The 19,043-nt window shown below is 49.5% G+C and overlaps 1 protein-coding gene across 1 annotated transcript in view; it reads left to right on the top strand.

The window, feature by feature from the left end:
* The first annotated feature begins 2,158 nt into the window (after positions 1-2,158).
* ATOSA (atos homolog A) overlaps positions 2,159-19,043 on the top strand; it is a 78,081-nt gene continuing 61,196 nt past the window's right edge. The window contains 1 exon segment of the mRNA XM_061553317.1: positions 2,159-2,376. Within this exon segment, the coding sequence (XP_061409301.1) occupies positions 2,361-2,376 (16 nt within the window). The 5' untranslated portion in view covers positions 2,159-2,360.

The raw sequence follows: 19,043 nt of genomic DNA, 5'->3' as shown, positions 1-19,043 counted from the left end.
TAGCCATCAATCCATCCTCCTTGTTGGAAGATAAAAACAGTTTTTTGTGTGTTTGGCGAAGTGTATCACTACAATTGCCACTTAGGGTAGGGAGTGTTCCATGCGCTGGCCGCGAGGCCATTCGACAAGGTTCTCATTGTTGCATGGCTCTCAAGTGAAGTTACACCCCTATCTGTGGTGCCAGGTTTACTCAACAAAAGAACACGTAATGTACTTGAACAACAATTAGTTGACCATTATGTATTTGAATGAAAAGACATTGAATTGAGACAATTGGTATTTAGCACGGGCGGAGTTTGCTTTGTCCCTCACATTCGGAATTGCGGGTGCATGCAATTGTAATTTTTTATCTTCATCCTAAATTACTGAAAATTAATTAATAAAAGTGTCCAGTTTGGGAGGGAAATTGCCCCCGCCCATGGTATTTAACAACACTTAACACGATATTTGTGTTGTTGTTTTGGCATTTCCACGACAGTGGTGCCTCTAAGGCCACAACGATGGGGTCCAATGTTTGTCACCCCCAATGAAAAAACTGAGGCTGGCTCTCGCAGCAATAAGAGCGAAAGCAATACCCTGCCAGTTATGTTCGGCTTAAATTTGTGGCAAGAACGCCGCGTAATCAACACCGCTGCCAGCCCCCGCCCCGCCAAGCAGACTGGCAAAAAATGTTTTAAACAAATTTAGCAATATTCTTGGTTCTTTCGGTAAAGTCACGTAGAAGGGAAATAAAAAAATAAAACAATAAAATTCTCACGACGTTTCGATTGCAACACAAGCAATCATCATCAGGTGTGAAAACGAAACGTCGTGAGAATTGTATTGTTTTATTTATTATTATTTTATTATTTCCCTTCTACGTGACTTTACCGAAAGAACCAAGAATATGAATCCCTGCAGTCACGAAAGCTTTAAATTAAAATGTATCAATCTTTGGAAGAACGTAATCAAACAGGTAGGGTGTTGACTGTTATGTTAGCCGACTCTCTGTGTTGTATTGCGTTATATTTCTAAGTTTACTATGTTTGTTTTCTCATTCATTTTTACCTGATGACGATTGCTTGTGCTGCAATCGAAACGTCGTATTCTATTACTTAATTTATTTTCTTTCTACGTGACTTTACCGGAAGAACCAAAGAGTAATTCCTGCACTCACGAAAGCTTCAAATCAAGTTTGTTTTAAACAAAATATTTGGTGATGCTGCATTACCAGTAGCGCACAAATAACAACAACAAAAATATCAACACATTCGTCAATAAATCTGTGTCCTCAAAAGTAAAAAAAAGGAAATATAACAGGCGACGTTTCGGGCAATGTCCCTTCTTCATTTCCTCAATGGGACAAGCCACTCTGGCTTTAATGGTCGAGAGGACACCCGTTCGATCTCCCGCCGCGGCAGCTGAATCAGTCGAAACAATGGGGGGGGGGGGGGGCAAAGTTTCTGAAACCGATCATCCTGCCGAGTCGTATAAACCGGTACAGAACAACCACGAGTTGGCTGACGCGCGTGTCCATGGGTTGCGTGGTGGGGCTAAGCGTGGGTATCCCGCCTCTTGTAACAACGTCTCGGTTACGTCGACGTGGCGTCAAGTGGAGAGGCCCTCTTCCACCAGCAGGGGCGTGAGCAGGGAATTGCAGGGCTGCGCCTTCACCGAACACCTTAGTCGGCAGGGTGGGGGCTGTGTGTGCGGGGGGTGGGTGAGCAGAGGAGTTGGTGGGGGGGGGCAGTCACCACCCCACTCCCCCAGCAACAGAAGCGACCCGCACACCCAATTGGTCAACGGACGCGACGAGCGGCCGCGTCACCGTCAATTCTCCCGCCGCCGATTGGGCGAGACGCAACGACAACAAAACGCTGGCGGGTCCGCCGATTGGTCGCCTGGTGCGGTAAAGCGCGCGCCCCCCCCCCCCCGTCTCGAGACCGAGCCCCCCCCCTCCTCTCCACCAAGCGCACGCAAAGCCCCCCCCTCCCCCCGCAACACACACACACACTGCAACCAATCAGCGGCTTTGTTGCGCTTCGATGCCACCGCCCCCCGGGATTGAGCCTCTGGCCAATGGGACGACTCGAAAGCGGTGGCTGCCCCGCCTCATCCGAGGCCGGAGCCCCGCCCCCACACGCGGGGGGCGGGGGTCGGTGCGCGCGATGGACATGGGGCTCAGTCGTTCGAGCGCCGCGGTCGCGGACGGACGTTGCTGGCCCGGGCTTGCCGGGGCCGTCAGCGTCAAGGCCACGGCCACGGGAGAGGTGACCGCCGCAGCCGCCGCAGCCGCCAGCGCGCACTTCGCCTGAGACGCGGTGACCTGAGGAGAAGGAGGAGGAGGAGGGCAGAGGAGCGCCTCAGCCCCTGGAGTCGATATGAAGCCCGATGGTGGTGGGTGTTGTTGCTACGTCTGTTGAAGTGTCCGCGCTGTGCTACTGATGTGTGTGTGCTCCAGTTCACTAATGTTGCGTATCACACAAGTGTGTGTGTGTGTGTATGCTGTCACGGTGTGTACTGTGTGCTGTACGACGGAATGTGTTGTGCACAGTTGTGTATCGTGAGCACTTTGGCGTGCGTGATGTGTGTACTGTATACTGTGGAAGTGTTAGTGCGACACGCTGTACTAAACTGCTCTTGGTATGTGTGTACACGGTGTAAACTAAACACTCGTAGTGTGTGGCGATGTGCTACCCACGATCGTGTAATACTACCGCAGTGTGTGTGTGTGTGTTACGTGTAGTAATATCCGTCGTGGTAAAACACTTTATCGTGAGTAATATTGCTCGCGAAAGCCTTTAGTGTTAAATGTGTAATATCCTGTCAGAGTGTGAGTACAATCTGCGTGCGCTGCACTACACTGGTACAATTTACTACCATTGCGCATTTACAGTATTCTTTCACTACCATAACTATATATACAAACTGTTCACTCATGTACTTCACTGTGTACAACACGACAACAAGTACATGTGTGTTCAAACCTTCCAGAAATGCCTCTACAAAGCTAAATAAACACCGCGCATCGCTTTGCTACGTACGGTGCGAAAGAAGTTCGTCGTACAATAACCACACAACACACACACGGCATATGTTATTATTGTTGTTATACCAATCAAGATCATGGCAGCAGCCTTCTACTTCTTACTACGTTGTGCGTTAACGCACTTAAGTGTGCGGGGTGTGTGTGGACGTGTTTATCGGGCATGATTATCATCGACCACGACCAATACACTGCTGGATGAAGCCCCCCCCCTCCACTGTATATGTCAGCCATGGGGTTGTTTGACCATACTTCACCACTTTGGTCGGCACTGATGAGCCGTGGTCGGGAATCAAACCCGGGTGAGACCACGTCCAGAGACGCAGTGCGCTAATTAGTGGGCCACCGCTCATCCGTTGTGCATCCGTGTGTACTTTGTAGATACGAGAAGACTGTAAAGTCACTAAAGTTTACACACATGTACAATTGCTGTATATGTCAGCCGTACGTGTCTGCAGGACACATCTTTGCGGATATCAGGATCCGCGATGTTATCCGCAAAACCCATACAAAACCCCGTAAGGATACACGGTTCAGTATATTAATAACCCACTATGCACACTTTATACGTGAACTTGACTTCATTGTAGAACAACAAGGGGTTGGGCTCTCCAAATCAAGTACAGAGCCTGAGAGTTGAGTCTCCTTTAATGCGTATTCTCAGCACTCTTTCTTTATACCAGTCCTCTAAACTCTGCCAGCAGTACGACTTGTACTGCGCTGTACAGCACCACACATACCTGCTAACCCCTTATCAGTGCCTAGCTTATTACAGACCACAACGAATTGGTCACCCCGTGCCCTTTTCATCTCAACGTTCATCCCACAAAGTCCCATCACAATGGAGAAACACAAACAATCTTGATTTGAAGCTACGTGACTTTACCGAAAGAACCAAAACGTATAGAAACACAAACAGACAAAACATTTGGTTTGCCCATATTGAAACGGGCTGTACGCTGTATGGACCTAAAAGCTCAATTTCCCTGTGCAAGAATAGAGGATAACCCGTGTGGGTTGATAGGTACTAGCACATGTGAGCAGACGACATCTGTCTATCTATCATCAATTAACGTTGCGAAGCTGAGAGAAAACGGCCTGGCAGATTTTTCCACTTTTGAGACGTAGACTCAAAACGTGGTGTGCTTGTCATACGCACGCAGTTGAAATATATGGGGACCCATTTATAGATGACCCACTCAAAGAATCGGGAGACTTCCGTATAGAGAAGCCAACTGTTACATTCAGAGCATCGTATCCAATCTACAGCTAATCTCCATCCATCACGACGATATGTGAAGGCCTGCACTTTTACAATATGTAATCGTCTGTTGGCAAGAAAGCGAGCGGGTCATTATAAATCGGTGGGGTATCTATAAATGTATGACCCTGTACATTGCAAACACTCAATCGATAAACCGTATGCAATTTTAAACAAAAGTAAGACAAATGTATCTGGTGTAGCCTTCACAGATTGTTGGAGCAAGTGCTGTTAGCGAGCACCTATGAAGGCCGGCACGGTAAACGAGGGTGTGTGGGTTGCCAGCACCACGCCCGACCGCCTTTGTCTCCCCAGTGGCGATGCTTTTACACACCGCACCAGGTACTCATTTGAGGCAGAGTCGACCTAGGGGGAGGCCCAGGACCGGTTCAGATAATCGTCACCGGTGTTGGCCGTGAGCGGGAATCGATCTCGGGTTGCCGGGTTCGTAGCGCAGTGCGCGAACCCCTACACTACCCGCCCGCACTCCCGTATGGAACTATGTACACACATATACGTCCAAATGTATAAGGTAAACAAATTTCAGACAATGTACTCGTCATATATCTGTCAAGTATTCTTACGTAATCCATTGGCTGCACGGCCTTTTGGAAGTTCATAATATCAGCAGCATTGATTCCGTAAAAAGAGGATAACAACCTCAGGGTCAGTTTTGAAATTCAGTGTCTCATCAGCAGACTGAGGATGGCAGAGTGAGGACGGCTTGAATCAATGCTGGTGAACTGCCAGACGGTGCAGGCAAGGACAGTTGTTACCTAGCTTGTTCACTTGTCAACCAGGGCTCAATTCGCGTGTTGGTCAGTGTTCCTGTCCTTGACGTCAGCATCCTGTCAAATATTCATTGCAAAAGGCCGTGATATGTCTACGACCAAAACAAACCTCGGCGACCATTCGGACACTGGTCCAACATGAGTCTCTGTAAGATCCATGAATCAAATACGGTGGCGAGATGTTAACCACCTCGCCTGGTACACAGGAGATTCGTGGGTTCGACCCCGACCCCTGCTGTATATTTGGAGTTAGCGTGTCTCTCTCCTCGTGGTCACGTGGATTTTTTTACGGGTCCTCTGGTTTTTCTTTCCAGATTTAGATCCAACGGCACGAGTTTAGAGTACTTGGCCTGCTATGCATTTCCATATGAATAGGCCACGATCATTTGTGGCCCGGTCGCTTCTGAAAAAGAGCAATACAGCTCAGTGGGCCTTAACCTGGTAAAATTATTTTTTATAGTTTAGATTGTGCCCATATTTGGTGCACAAATAGACAAGGAGGGTTAACGAGCGTGTACATTACAGATATATAAAAAACAACAGTTGCCTACGTGACGACCAAATAGTGTGGAATGCGCCCGATCTCGTTGTATCTCCAGAGCTAAGCAAGATTGAACCTGGACAGGGGCAGCGCGTGGGTGGAGCACCAAAATACAAAAATCACCCGTATAGCCTCCACAGACTGTTGGGGCAAGTGCTGTTAGCGAGCACCTATGAAGGCCGTAACGGTACACGAGGGGGTGAGTGGCCAGCACCACGACCGCCTTTGTCTCCCCAGTGGCGATGTTTACGCACCGCAACCAGGTACTCATTTGCCGGCCTAGGGGAGGACCAGGACCAGTTCAGATAATCATCGCCGGTGTTGGCCTTGGCCGTGAGCGGGAATCGAACTCGGGTCGCCGGGTTCGTAGTGCAGCACGCTAACCACTACTCTACCGCTCCCCACACCGCACACACTCACAGATATGTTGCCACAGGTGCGTAGGGGAAGGCGATGCGACAAACATCCATTGCTGTACCGTATTTCTATGCTTCCCGTGTCTACTCGTCCACACCCTCACCATCCCGCACTGACCAGAGTGGAGAAGTATGGTCAAAACAGCCCCCGGCACCTCGCACAGGTATGGTTGTCCTTCCCCCGGCACCTCCGATTAGAACGGTTGGCTGCGTGCGGTGCGAGAGAAGCTCAACGTACGTGCGTACAGGTGTGGGGGGTTGACACGTGCGTTATTGTACGGTACATCTCGTGTTTTCTGGGACAGTGGGGAAGCCGTCTCATTTCTTGAGCAAGTGCGTGTACGGTATAAGAGAAGTGTTCCTCCTAATAGCTACGGAAACAAGGTCTTATCTGTGATAACTACAAATAATAGGAAAAAAAGAACATCATAGTCAGTATTCATCTCCATTATCCGTGGGTAATCACGGGGAATGGGATGGATTTAGGGCCTAACTGATGATTAATTTGCGAGTTATCTACAGACAAACGAGGATAATGACATACGACTAGAGCTGTGCCCGCCCCTTTCCTATTGTACACACATTTGCTTTATAATAAGGCTAATCCACAGATAATGGGACATTTGGGTGGCCAGGGCTATTGGGGTAAAAGGTGTTGTAGGCAAGAGGGCCAGAGATAATTCGGTTCCCCTCGTCGCACGCTCACATGTTCGCTCGCACACAATCCGCTCCTGGTTGAAGGCCTCCCCGACATGGCGTCCGTCATTGGGGTCGTCTGATCATTCTTCACCACGCCGGCCAGGCCGCGTTGGTTGAAGGAGGGGGGGATCCCGAACCGGTTCGCCGTAGCCAGGAATCAAATTCAGGTCGCCGGGTTCATCGTGCAAGTTCGCTTATCCACGTTCACCCGCCCCGCCACATGCTTGCGTTACACACGCACGTAGACACGTTCATGGATCGTAGGCACAAGATCCCGAATATTAGAAGGCGAATAAAGGTGTTCATCAATGAGCTCCGTGTCTTAAGAAGCGTGGAGAATAGAGATGGCATTGTCATGTCTGGGAAGACCTGGGGCGACGTGTCGTTTGGTGGTGCAGGCAAACTTCCAGACAACTACGTCACTACACTACGAGTCCAGCAAACTTAGTTCAATTCCCTGCCATGGTTAACATTGGCGGCGAGTCATGTGGACTAAACCTGGTCGTCTCATTCACCAGCCAGCACTGAGCAGGCGTGGCAGAAGTACGGTCCAACGATCCTCGTGGCCAGCATGGCTAGGGGAGGCCCTCATCCAGCAGTGGATTAACAGTGGATCGGCTGTAAAAAAAAAAAAAACATATGCAAGTGCTTCGAACAAAATTAATTCCCATAATGCACTAATTTGAACTCGACCTAGCGAACACTTGGCAGGACCCTCTCGGAAGAGAGTCACGGGACTCTGAGCCTATACTGGGTAAGCGAGCGTAACACAATAATAAAGACACGAGGCTGTGCTGGGTTCGTGTGGAAGGGGAGCTTGATGGTATTGGTGTGAGGGGAGGGGCTAAATGAGGAGAGGGGAGATGGCTGAATACTGGAGGAGGAGGGGGGGGGTTGTGAAGAGGGGGGGTGAAGAGGGGGGTGGGATGTGAAGGGGGGGTATAGGCAAGTCGGCAAGGGATGTAGGGGGAAGGGTTGGCGTGACGAGGAAGGGACACTTAACGTTGGTGGTGATACGGTAATAATGTTGGGGGGGGGGGGGGGGAGAGAAGCATACTGCGTGACAATTTGCAAGAGCGCGTGTAAGCATATGGGTCCTCGTGTGCTGAAACACGGACGTGCGTTCGCGCAAAAAAAATCAAACGAGGTTCCTGCGACGCTTAGCCCCCTGAACCCATTGGCGCAGGTGCGTGCGCTTTAGCGAGCGCCCGTTGAAGCCCCGTGGTGCCACAACACGCGTTGTTGGTAACGGGCACCGGCACCGCACAATAACGGTGGCCTTTGTCATAGGCTGCGTTCACTCACAAAACACCACGGGTTGTTGCGTGCCTGACGAGGAATCTTAACCCGGGTTGCTGGGAGTAAAGCGCAGCGTTTGTGCCGTGATGTGTCCCGCTCCATATTTATACACACTCACACCTCCAAGTAGCACGGTTGGCTATGTACGGTGCGAGAGAAGTTCTACATACATGCATACACACCGCCAAAGTCAACCCGGCTTGCAGAGATAATTGCGTGGTGCAATGTATGCTGCGCCACTGCTCCCCACGCAAATACACAACAAAAACAGCTTGCGATTTGTCACCCAGGGGTGTTGACATTACCCCTGCACTCTTGCCAGGCTCGTGCCATTTCAGGCCGTGTAAAGTGGAGGAGGCTCACTGGAAGGTCACGAGACAGACCCAGATGCGGGTGAAAACGACGAGGATTTCTCCCCATTGCGTTTACGGGGTTGTTGCTTTTCGTTGCTTGGCACGATGTCCGACGTTCGCTCGGTGTCTGAGCACGTGGAGCGAAACGTCGGACATCATGCCAAACGACGTGTCGGAGGACCTGGAAAATACATCGGAGAGCTGTATAGCACGGCCGTGAAAGCCTACACAGTAGCCAATCGCGAGGATGACTGGCAGCTTCTCCACTTACGCACTGCACACGATGCCAACTTGCCGTCCTTTAGGGACCGGATGCTCCGGCTTGTTGTTTTGGGCATCACTTGACGTCCTCATATCTTCATCGTATCTTCATCGGGGCGCTGCCACTACCACACACCATCCAACGGCTTGTTCTAAAAGTTCTCTCCGCAGAAGTTGATATTGACACCACTGGTACCAGCCAAGAGCAAGTTTACTCTGCTCCGGGTTCCCATTTATCAGATCAAAGTTACAGGTTGTCTTATCACACGCAGTGTCCCATTCAGCATCCCTCTGATCAGTAAAAAATTGAGATGCTAGGACATGTGGTGGCTGGGCACGTTTCACGATCACTGGCTGCCAAGGCAGTTCCCCAATTCCTCAGCAACCAATGAGCACCACACTCGTTCTTGCAATGCCGAACGACTCTGAATGTTGGACGAAAGGTGGGGCTTGGGATGTTGTGGTCATTGAGCATGGTAGTGGTATCTGTACTCTCATAGATCGATGAGTTCGATCAATTCTATCCAATTTATTGGCTCAAGTCATTTAGCAGAATCATCTTATTGGGTGACTTCGTGCATGAATTAGCTACGACGTTAACACTTCGGTAAGAGCGATTGAAAGGCATGAACCAGATAACCTTGGTCTGTGGACTTGCATTTACCAACATGACATCTTGCAATCGGCAACATCCACACAACATTCATCCATGCACGCCATGTCCAAGCACGCACATATACTGACCTCTGTCGTGTGTGGGGACGTATATTGAGACCAGAAGTTGTCACTTCACAGCACGCTGGATGGCCGTATGCAAGATGAACTTGCGTGTTCTTCTTCTTTGGGAGTGGGAATCCATCCACAAGCCACATTCGAGCTCACAATGTGGCCTGAACTCAATGGCCACCTGTTTTTGGTTGTAGGAGAGAATGTAATCGTTGTGCACAGCTGAAAGTGGCATTTGAGAGGGAAGTGGATGAAGTTTATGATTGTGGCTCTTTCAGCTGATATGGCGATGCTGGGTTCGCAATCAAGCTTCACCGTAAATCATGGCTAATGGATAAGGTGTTTCCATGTTGTTTAGGGAAAGTGGTGGGCCCATTCTCTCCTACTGCAACAAGACAAAGATCACCCGTATATCCTCAACAGACTTTTGGGGCAAGTGCTGTTAGGGAGCTCCTGTGAAGGCCGGCACAGTACGCGAGGGGCTGGGTGGCCAGCACCACGCCGGGCCGCCTTTGTCTCCCCACTGGCGATGATTACACACCGCACCAGGTACTCATTTGAGGCTGAGTCGACCTAGGGGAGGCCCAGGAGCAGTTCAGAAAAAGTTTCTGGTGTTATCCGTAAGCGGGAATAAAACTCAGGTGGCCGGGTTCGTAGCGCAGCGCACTAACCACTCTGCCACTGCTCACCAACTGCAACATAAACACACGTACAGCAACAACCTTCATTCGCCACTAAGTGGTGATGATGTCACCACACAGCTTGAGCCAGGCTAGGTACACTTTGAGGTCACATAGTGTCAAAGTCATGCTGGCCAACAGTCAGTCATATAACTTGCATAGGTTTTACCGGTTAACAGACCAGTGTTATAACGGTTATAAACTCTTTTATTTTACGAGGTAAGGCCGACGGAGCTATTTTGCTCTTTTTCAGAAGCGAGCTGGCCACAAATGATAGCTCAACCATGTGGCTTATCATATGCACATTTATAGCAGCCAAATACTCTAAGACGCGTGAGGACCCGGAGAAAAGTCCACACGACCACTGAGAGAGACACACACAAACTCCAAACATGCAGCCGTCATGGTCGGAATCGAACCCACGACCTCCTGCATACCAGGCAAGGTAGTTAACATCTCGCCACCGTGGCACCCTGGCACACTCCACCATCTGTACTCCCCACTGTGCCACTTTAATGTGGTTTAGCCACCGAATGCTCTGCTCACTGTTGTGTGCATTCCTCCACCGTATTCCGTTGTTGCTGGACAACGACCTCTGCGTTGGCAAGTGCTGTTAGTGAGCACCTTCGTGCTACGGCCAATAGACACACCCATAAATACACCGATCGACAAACCTCCTGCCAAATTGTACACACACTGCCCACGCATACAAACAAATGTACACATCCGCTTACCCGCATACACATGCACGGCTATCCACAACACCTCCCGACATGGACAAGGAGTGCCGCCTTTAACAGACTGTGGGAGAAAACGCTTTTAAGAGGGCCGGTACAGCCCGGAGGAGATGGTGGTGTGGCCACAACTGACCACCTTAGTCTCCCCAGTGCAGTGCTTACTGCACCAGGTACCCATTTATGGCTAAGTCGAGCTCAGGGAGGCCCAGCATCGGTTCTGATGATGACTATGGTCGGGATTTAAGTCCGGGTCACTGGATTCGTAGCGCAGTCCTCTTACCCCTATCCACCTCCTCCTGCCTACACACACACACTGATAAACTAATTTATACAAACTCGCTGTGTTTTTAAATAGAACTCATACAGAGTGTGAGAGCGTGCCAAATGAACTGCATGCCCTGCACGAAGCAAACGAATCTGGCTTCGTGGGCAAAGCTGGCATTGCTCAAGACAGACGGCTAGACACGCGCTTGCTGTGCCGCTGTTTGTTTCAAAACGAACTCGAGTTCACAAGGCTTGTGGGGGCAACTGGTAGGGAATTGGAAGAGCGTGACGGAGGGCCTGCTGTGCGAGTACGCATGTGCAAGTGTGTGTGCGCGTGTGCCTTGTGCCAACCCATGGCACCTGGGTCTGTCCCGTGACCTCCTGCCAGCAGCGAGCCTTTGACACTTCACGTGGCCTCGGATTGCACCTAGCCTGGCACAGGCGCCGTGGTGATGTCACCGCTGCTTAGTGGCGAATGGCGCGGGGGTTGTTGTTGCCCTGTGCCAAATAGCCAGCCTTCATAGATGCTACTCGCTGACAGCACTCGCCTCAACAGTTTGTTCAGGCTATACGGGGGATTTTTGCCTTTGCCCTCCAGCCGGCTCCCCTACGTGGGTGCGAGTGACGCGGGGCTCGTACAGTGCGGTTGGGATTTGTATCTGGCCGGCGACAACGCAAAGGTACCGCTAGACGCCGCGCTAGGCGTCACGTGGCTGCGCGTCCCTCCGATTAGCACGGTTGGCTACGCACGGTGCGGAAGACGTTCAACATGCGCACGTACATGGCTACGCATCGTAAGGAATGAAGAGATGACGAGAAGCGATGTCCTGTGAGTGCGCCGTACGTTGCTGTTGGATAGACAGTACCGCGCTGTGCTTCGTTATGGCTTATGATCAATGGATAAAAGTGATATTTGGTCACAGAAATGATCAAAATTTAATCAGAACCGTCACAGAGTGAGTAGCAATAACCTCGCTCTTTCTTTGGGTTATTCAGGCACTTGATTCGTTTATTGGCCCATGCTGGGAGCCCCTTCAGGAACTGAGTTGCTCGCACGTGGAGCAAAACGTCGGACATCGTGCCGAACAATACGCGCTGCAATCGCTAAATATGCCGGGAGAGCTGTGGAGCACAGCTAAACCTTCCGCCTGGGTGCCGGTGACATCCTTGGGGTGATAATTCCGAAAGAAACGCGAAATATATTCCATTGTGATCTAAATACGCCGAGAAGAGTTTGTATTCTCTCAGAGGAGCTGCCGTCAAATGACATAATTCATTTAACGACGCACTTCAACCCAAAGGCTTAGGTGGTGGTGTCACGAACACCACTCGCCATTGTTCGGGTTAAACACTCAGAACACTGAGGCTCGGGGCTTTTGTCAGTAGCCCCAATGACACTGCCCCACAAGATGAAATCTTCACAAAAGCCTCTTTTTTCAACACCATCTATAAATAATTTGCAGGTCACGCTTGCACCTTGTGACTACAGATAGGTTTTGTAAAGAATATGATTTGTAGATCAATAGAGAGGAGAGAGAGAACGCTTCTTTCACCCAGTGTGACCTTTGATGCAAGAGGCTCATGCTGTACGGCACTGCGTAATAAAAATAGCTAAAATAATAAAATGACACACACACACTGTTTGGTTAAATGTGTTTTACGGAGGACAATATTTGTTGTAAACATGTTATGACTTTGACAGCAGATTAGAAAGTTATCTACAATTACATTTCTAAATCAATTAACTGTCCCCCCCCCCGCCTTCCTATGACTGGTGCTCATAATGAACGTGTTGACCTATGAACCTTTGAGATAAACGGTTCCCTGTCAAAGTGTATCCATATTCAAACAAGCATTGGGACGCACTCATGTCAAAGAAGCATTGGGCACCGCAGTGGCGAGATGTTATCTACCTCGCCTGGTATACAGGAGGTCGTGGTTTCTATCCCGACCCTGACGCTTGCTGTATATTTCTCTCTCTCTCCATGGTCGCGTGGATTTTTCTCTGGGCCCTCCGGTTTTTGCCTCCACATTTCGAATCAACATCACACGTTTCGAGTATTTGGCTGCTATACATTTCCACGTGATAAGCCACTTAGGTGAGCTTTCATCTGCGGCCAGGTTACTTCTGATAAAGAGCGATGTAGCTCAGTGGGCCTTACCTGGTAAAATTTGAATAGTTTTGCTTAGATTATGTCCTTCTGTGGTGTAAGTTTTATACTGTAGCGTATGAAGAGAGCTATTTAGAGACACGTGTTTATATAGGGTACTGGGGGGGGGGGCAAACACGTGTCTCTAAATAGCTCTCTTCATACGCTACAGTAATTTTGCTGGAGCAGTCACACCTGATGACGGATGCTTGTGTTGCTTCCGAAACATCGTGATTTAATTTAGTTTTTTTATTTGTATTTTATTTTCACCTACGTGACTTTACCGAAAAAACCAAAGAGTATGGATCCTTGCAGTCACGAAAACTTCAAATCTGGAATTAAGTTTTATGCTCCTACGGTGGAGGTGAGTGTTTGCGTAGCAGCAACTGTTGTTGGCTTTCCACGTCGTGTTGGTGCGGCCTCGCCAGTTAGAACTCATCTTAGGGAAGCCCGGATAAATGACGGACTCGGCCCACAGTGACGGGTCTTTGAACTCAAGTTTCGTGGTCATGAGGGCCACTGATCTGTGGCCTGAGCTGTCTACGCTGTCATCGAGCCGGCTGTAAAGTTGACGTCTGGTGCCCTGTGACGTCATTCACAACAATGGACCATCGGCTCGCTGGTGCCATCACGTGACTGCGTGGGTTTTCTCTGGTTTCATCCCACACTGAGCATTACTCACAAAGGTATTGGCCATACGTCCTGAGCCGCACTCTGACTCAGCCGAGATGCAGTTGGATCTTTCCTGCATAAACGAAGGACCGGGGTTTTTCTATTTTTTACTTCCACATCGTTTCGAGTCGATGAGTCATCAATGAGTTTCATCACAAAACTGCCCAACTCGACTCAAATTTGGCAAAGGCTGTTCCCGCTCCCATCCTCCTGACGCCGCCACCACCGCCACTTGCAAATCGCCAGGGGAGCTTTTTTTCACCACCGCGCGCACTGTGCCTGCCCCAGACAGTGCGGCTCTTTTAAACGCGTGCCGAAAGGTTATCCTTGCGTGCGCATTCTGCTGCTGCTGCTGTTGTGGCGGCGGCTGCTGCACGTGAATGTAAACGGTGCGTTGCCGGCCGGCCGGCTGACGGGCATGAGGGCGTCAGCTGTTTGTACAGCTCGTGCACGGCACGCCCTTCTCACCTAACCCCCCCCCCCCGTCACACAAGCGGTCAATCGGGGGGCGAGCGAGCGGACGGACGCCCACGTCACTGCCCCCCCCCCTTGGCTACCGTGATTGCCGTGGGGTGCTCGGCGTGCCGGGCGTCACGCGCCGGCGGCGTTCCACTCGCGTCCCCGTGGTCACGGCGAATAGCCGGGCCGCCCCCCTTTCTTTCGTCTTTTATTTCGTCCTTTATTTCACCGAGGTGGGAGCCCATGGCGGTTAATTGTTAATTTTTTTGCGAATTAGGTGAGGGCAAGGGGTTGGCAAACTAAAATAACAAGAAGAGGGTGAGTAATAGTTTGCTTTAGGCAGTTGAGTCGTTCATTTATAATTTCTTCTGAATGAAAATATTGCTGTGAGTTGTGTTGATCGTTGAATGAGATTTGGTGACACGTGCGGCAAGCGATATCTAACAATGTCTAGTCGTCCTGTGGCAAGATTGGATCTCCTATGGGAATGTGAAACTTAAATGACTAACTCAGGCCTGACAATGAAAATGAATGCTGTACGATCCTCGTTTTTGAGCATTTGGGGGGGGGGGGGGGGGCATTTTGACGTGACTTAAAGTGGATCGTAATTGTTATGTCAAAACCACGTCACAGACTGAAACGTGTGTTTTTTTTTGTTAAATCATAACACCCCTGAGGGAACGACATTGTCATGGGAGGTGTTTTTTTTAGAGTTCATCGTTCACCCACTCGCACACACAGGCAGGCTCTCAATCACTCACTTCGCTTTGTTTCCTTCAAGGGTATATCATACGTAACCAAATTGATGTCTATCTCACAAATAATCCCTTAGAGCTGGACTTTATTAAACGAGTGTTTTAACCAAATTGTGAAACTGGGTTTTTTAAAGTATTATTTTCGAGATGAGACCATTACATTAAAAAACACTGTAGAACCTGGGTAACATTGGACTGTTTGTTGAAGGGCATTACATCCGTAATGTGAACAGTCAGGTTCAAGTCACGTTTGTCAAAGTGATAAACGCCGTCCCCCGCTCTCTGGAAGTAAAATATTTTATGGGCCGTGTTTGTGAATGCTTTGTGATGGCAGTGCAGCGCACACAAGCTACTTTATGCCGTCCGCTCTCATTAAGCATTGCAGCTGGTGCAGCGGTAACACGAAACAAGCACGCACCTCACTCGCCCAACAACAACAACAAGCGCCATTCGCCACTAAGTGGCGGTGACGTCACCACGGCGCTTGTGCCAGGCTATGTGCACGTTGAGGCCACGTGAAGTGTCGAACGCCCGCTGGCAGGATGTCGCTGGGCAGACCCTGCAGGTGCCACGGGTCGACTAACTGAGATGACTGGCCGATGCACCACCTGTGGCTCCTACTGTGCCAACCTCACTCGCCCACCCACTCGCTCGCACGCACGGGCCTCTCATCCACTGAGTCACTCACTGCCCCTTGATTCGCTTATTCCCTTTCACACAAATGACAATTATTCAATCGGTCACTCCACTCGTTCGCTTGCTGACTCACCCGTAAATCAATTCACTCGCTCAACTCCCACGATCACCCACGCGCTCGCGTAGGTGCCAACCCCAATCCCTCGGATCAATTCACTTTAGTATTCACCCCCTATCTCACGTACGTACATAAACTATAAAGGCATTTTATTTTCTTTTACCAGGTAAGGCCCATTGAGCTCTATGGCTCTTTTTCAGAAGCGACCTGGTCACAGCAGCTCTGATGACAGCGTAGATGGCTCAGTCCACATATCACTGGCCCTCATGACCTGTCACTGTTGGCTGAGTCCGTCATTTATCTTGGCTTTCCTAAGATGAGTTCTAACTGGCGAGGCCGCACCACCACTACGTGGAAAGCCAACCACAGTTGCTGCTATGCAGACACCGATCCCCACCGTAGGAGTGGAAAACCTACACCACAGAAGGACATAAACTAAACTATTTGAATACCGTGTAAGGCCCATTGAGCTATATAGCTTAGCTCTTTTTCAGAAGCCACTTGGCCACATATGATTGCTCAGCGAAGTGGCTTATCACGTGGAATTTATAGCAGCCAAATTCTCTAAACGCGTGATGTTGATTGGAAATGTGGGGGAAAAAAATCGGAGGACCCAAGGAAAAAATCTACACGACCACTGGGAGAACACGCAAACTCCAAATAAACAGGCGTCGGGTTCGGGATCGAACCCACGACCTCCTGTATACCAGACAAGGTAGTTAACGTCTCCTAACCACCATGGCACTTTCACGACCTCCTGTATACCAGGCGAGGTAGTAAACATCTCCTAACCACCGTGGCATATTCACTATCTCCTGTATACCAGGCGAGGTAGTTAACATCTCCTAGCCACCGTGGGCGCCCCACTCCTGAGAACCAATTTGTCCAAAGTCATTCCTGAGAACCCATCTTGAAAGTTTGATTGCGCCGGGTGGTTGACTGAGCGCACGCTCATTTTTGAACAAAAACTTTTTGGATTATGGGAAAGAAAAGACGAAATATTGATTTCAAATATGTGAAATAATTCAATACTCGGATCATTCATGTTGCTCGGGTGTTGAAGCAGAATTTAAAATAGCGGCAAGAATCGGTTGTGAAGAGGGATTTCTCTACACCTGGGTCGTAGCGATGAGTCGGCGCCACCGAGACGCTGGGTTAGAATCCGGGCATCAGCCATGCATTATCATTCCTCGTTCTTAAGTGGGGAGTCACTTTCATGGTCTCAGTCTGCTCATTGACAACGGAACAAATGAAAAGTTACGTGTTTTTTTACTTGTTTTGGCCTGGTCCAGATCTTAGACCTGAAATCTGCAATGTGTATTATCGGCTTACTGGTGCATAGTTTTCACTGTATTGCGTACACATTGCGACGACACACACACACATCGATTTGTAGTGGCGTGAGCTCTTCCTATTAGCAATGCAATAATTGTGATGTGACAAATGAGCTGTGCCATTTCCATCGGGGAAAATGTGGCTTTCACATTTATCACGAATATATTATTACGAAGCAATACGGATGTTCGTTGAGCTGCGCCAGCTGGATCCTGTAGCCCTTGCGCTGTTTCGCACGCTGGCTGCGTAGAGGTGGCGGGGGGGGGGGCGTGATGGAGAGGAGAGGTGGGACTGCACAGTGCAGGAGGACCTGGTGCAGTCAGCTTGTCGCTGGCCACTACTTTGTTTTTTGGCTACTAGCCATCGACCAAAGTCGGTCACCGCGTCGCCGCGCATTCGGGTGCGCCTGTGCGGCCGTCTGGAACGCTCTTCTTTCCGATGTTAGGAAGCCCCAGGAGCTGTGGACTTTTAAATCATCTAGATTGAAAACTCAGAACTGCTTTTTGTGTTTAGTGTTGTTGTCCTTCCCCTGCACCTCCGATTAGCACGGTTGGCTATGTACGTTGTTAAAGAAGTTCAACACACATACATATTTAAGTGTATGAATATCACTTGTATTGAAATGTCATAAAAACTAATTATTGAGTCTCGAGCCGTTTGTGGCGCACACCGATAACAAAGACCCTTTAAGCACATATCAATGGCAAATAATAGCAACAAAGACCCGTGCTCTCACACACTAGGTTTTGCTGCATTGTTTATGCGACCGCCAATTCGCGTGAAGCCACCTGGAAGTCAATGGCGCCTTCTACGCCGCGGTGTCTCGGCAAGCTTGACATCGCACCTCACCGCAGCACATTTATAGGGGACCCCCAGTGGCAGCTGTCCCTGTGGGCACATGGTGACTCAGCACCTGGCCCGCGTTTGTCTGCCAGGTGACAGGTTTACAGACATCTAGTGCCTCCGTAGTGAAATGAGTGATGGACAGCGCTTATTATGGTGGTGCAATGTCCACGTCCCTAATGCAAGACCGGTTCCTCCACATGACGACTGATTTTTTGACCTCTCACCGAGTGAGTAGTACCTATTTTACCAACATTGGGAAGGATGATGGGCCGATGAGTCGACTCGCAGTTGGGAGGTAATTTCACGGCTTCCCGATTGTGAAGTCGGGCTCTCTGTGCCTCGTAGCCACCCGGAGGGATGTTTGTTCAAAACCGGTCCTCTAGCAAATGAAGCAAGTAGTTGCGTACGATCAGCCGTGGAAGAAATTTTTTTTTGTTTAAAGTGCTTTCCATAAATCGAGATGCAGTGAAATGGAAGAAGAGCGAAAATGTTATAAAGCAAGAACCCACGTGAACTCCCTGGAGAGGAATTCGGGCAAGACGGAGTGCACGCTGAGATAAGAGTGAAGATAGATGTATTCTTATGAAATAGTGAAGTGAGATAATAGAAGATATAGATAGAATAGAGAGAGAGAAAAATGTATTTCCTACACGATAGAAGAGTTACTAAAGAAGTGTATATTAACAGAGCTCCACGTCTGTCACTCAATAGCTCCGTATAGATAACTATCCACATGCTTACACGTTTTAAAATATATGTTCATCCGGAAAGGTTTTTTAAAGTTAACATTTTTGTCTGGCCCCTTGGTGTAAAAGGGTCAGTGTCTCCACCTTAGTCTCTGCATCTGTCTGGCTGCTCTCTCCCCGTGGTCGCGTGGATTTAGTTTTTCTCTCTGGCTTCTCCACGTGTCTTTTCATTCCACATGCGTTTGAGATTACTTAGATGATGTTGCTGCTATAAGTTTCCGCGTGATAAGCGACTTCGTTGAGCTATCGTTTGTGGCCAGGTCGCCATCTGAA

This window comes from Lethenteron reissneri, chromosome 18, assembly GCF_015708825.2.
Source record: "Lethenteron reissneri isolate LAM-NWPU_2019-01 chromosome 18, ASM1570882v1, whole genome shotgun sequence".
Classification (NCBI taxonomy): Eukaryota; Metazoa; Chordata; class Hyperoartia; order Petromyzontiformes; family Petromyzontidae; genus Lethenteron; species Lethenteron reissneri.
The sequence above is the reverse complement of the archived record's forward strand: the minus strand, read 5'-3'. Positions and strand labels throughout refer to the sequence as shown.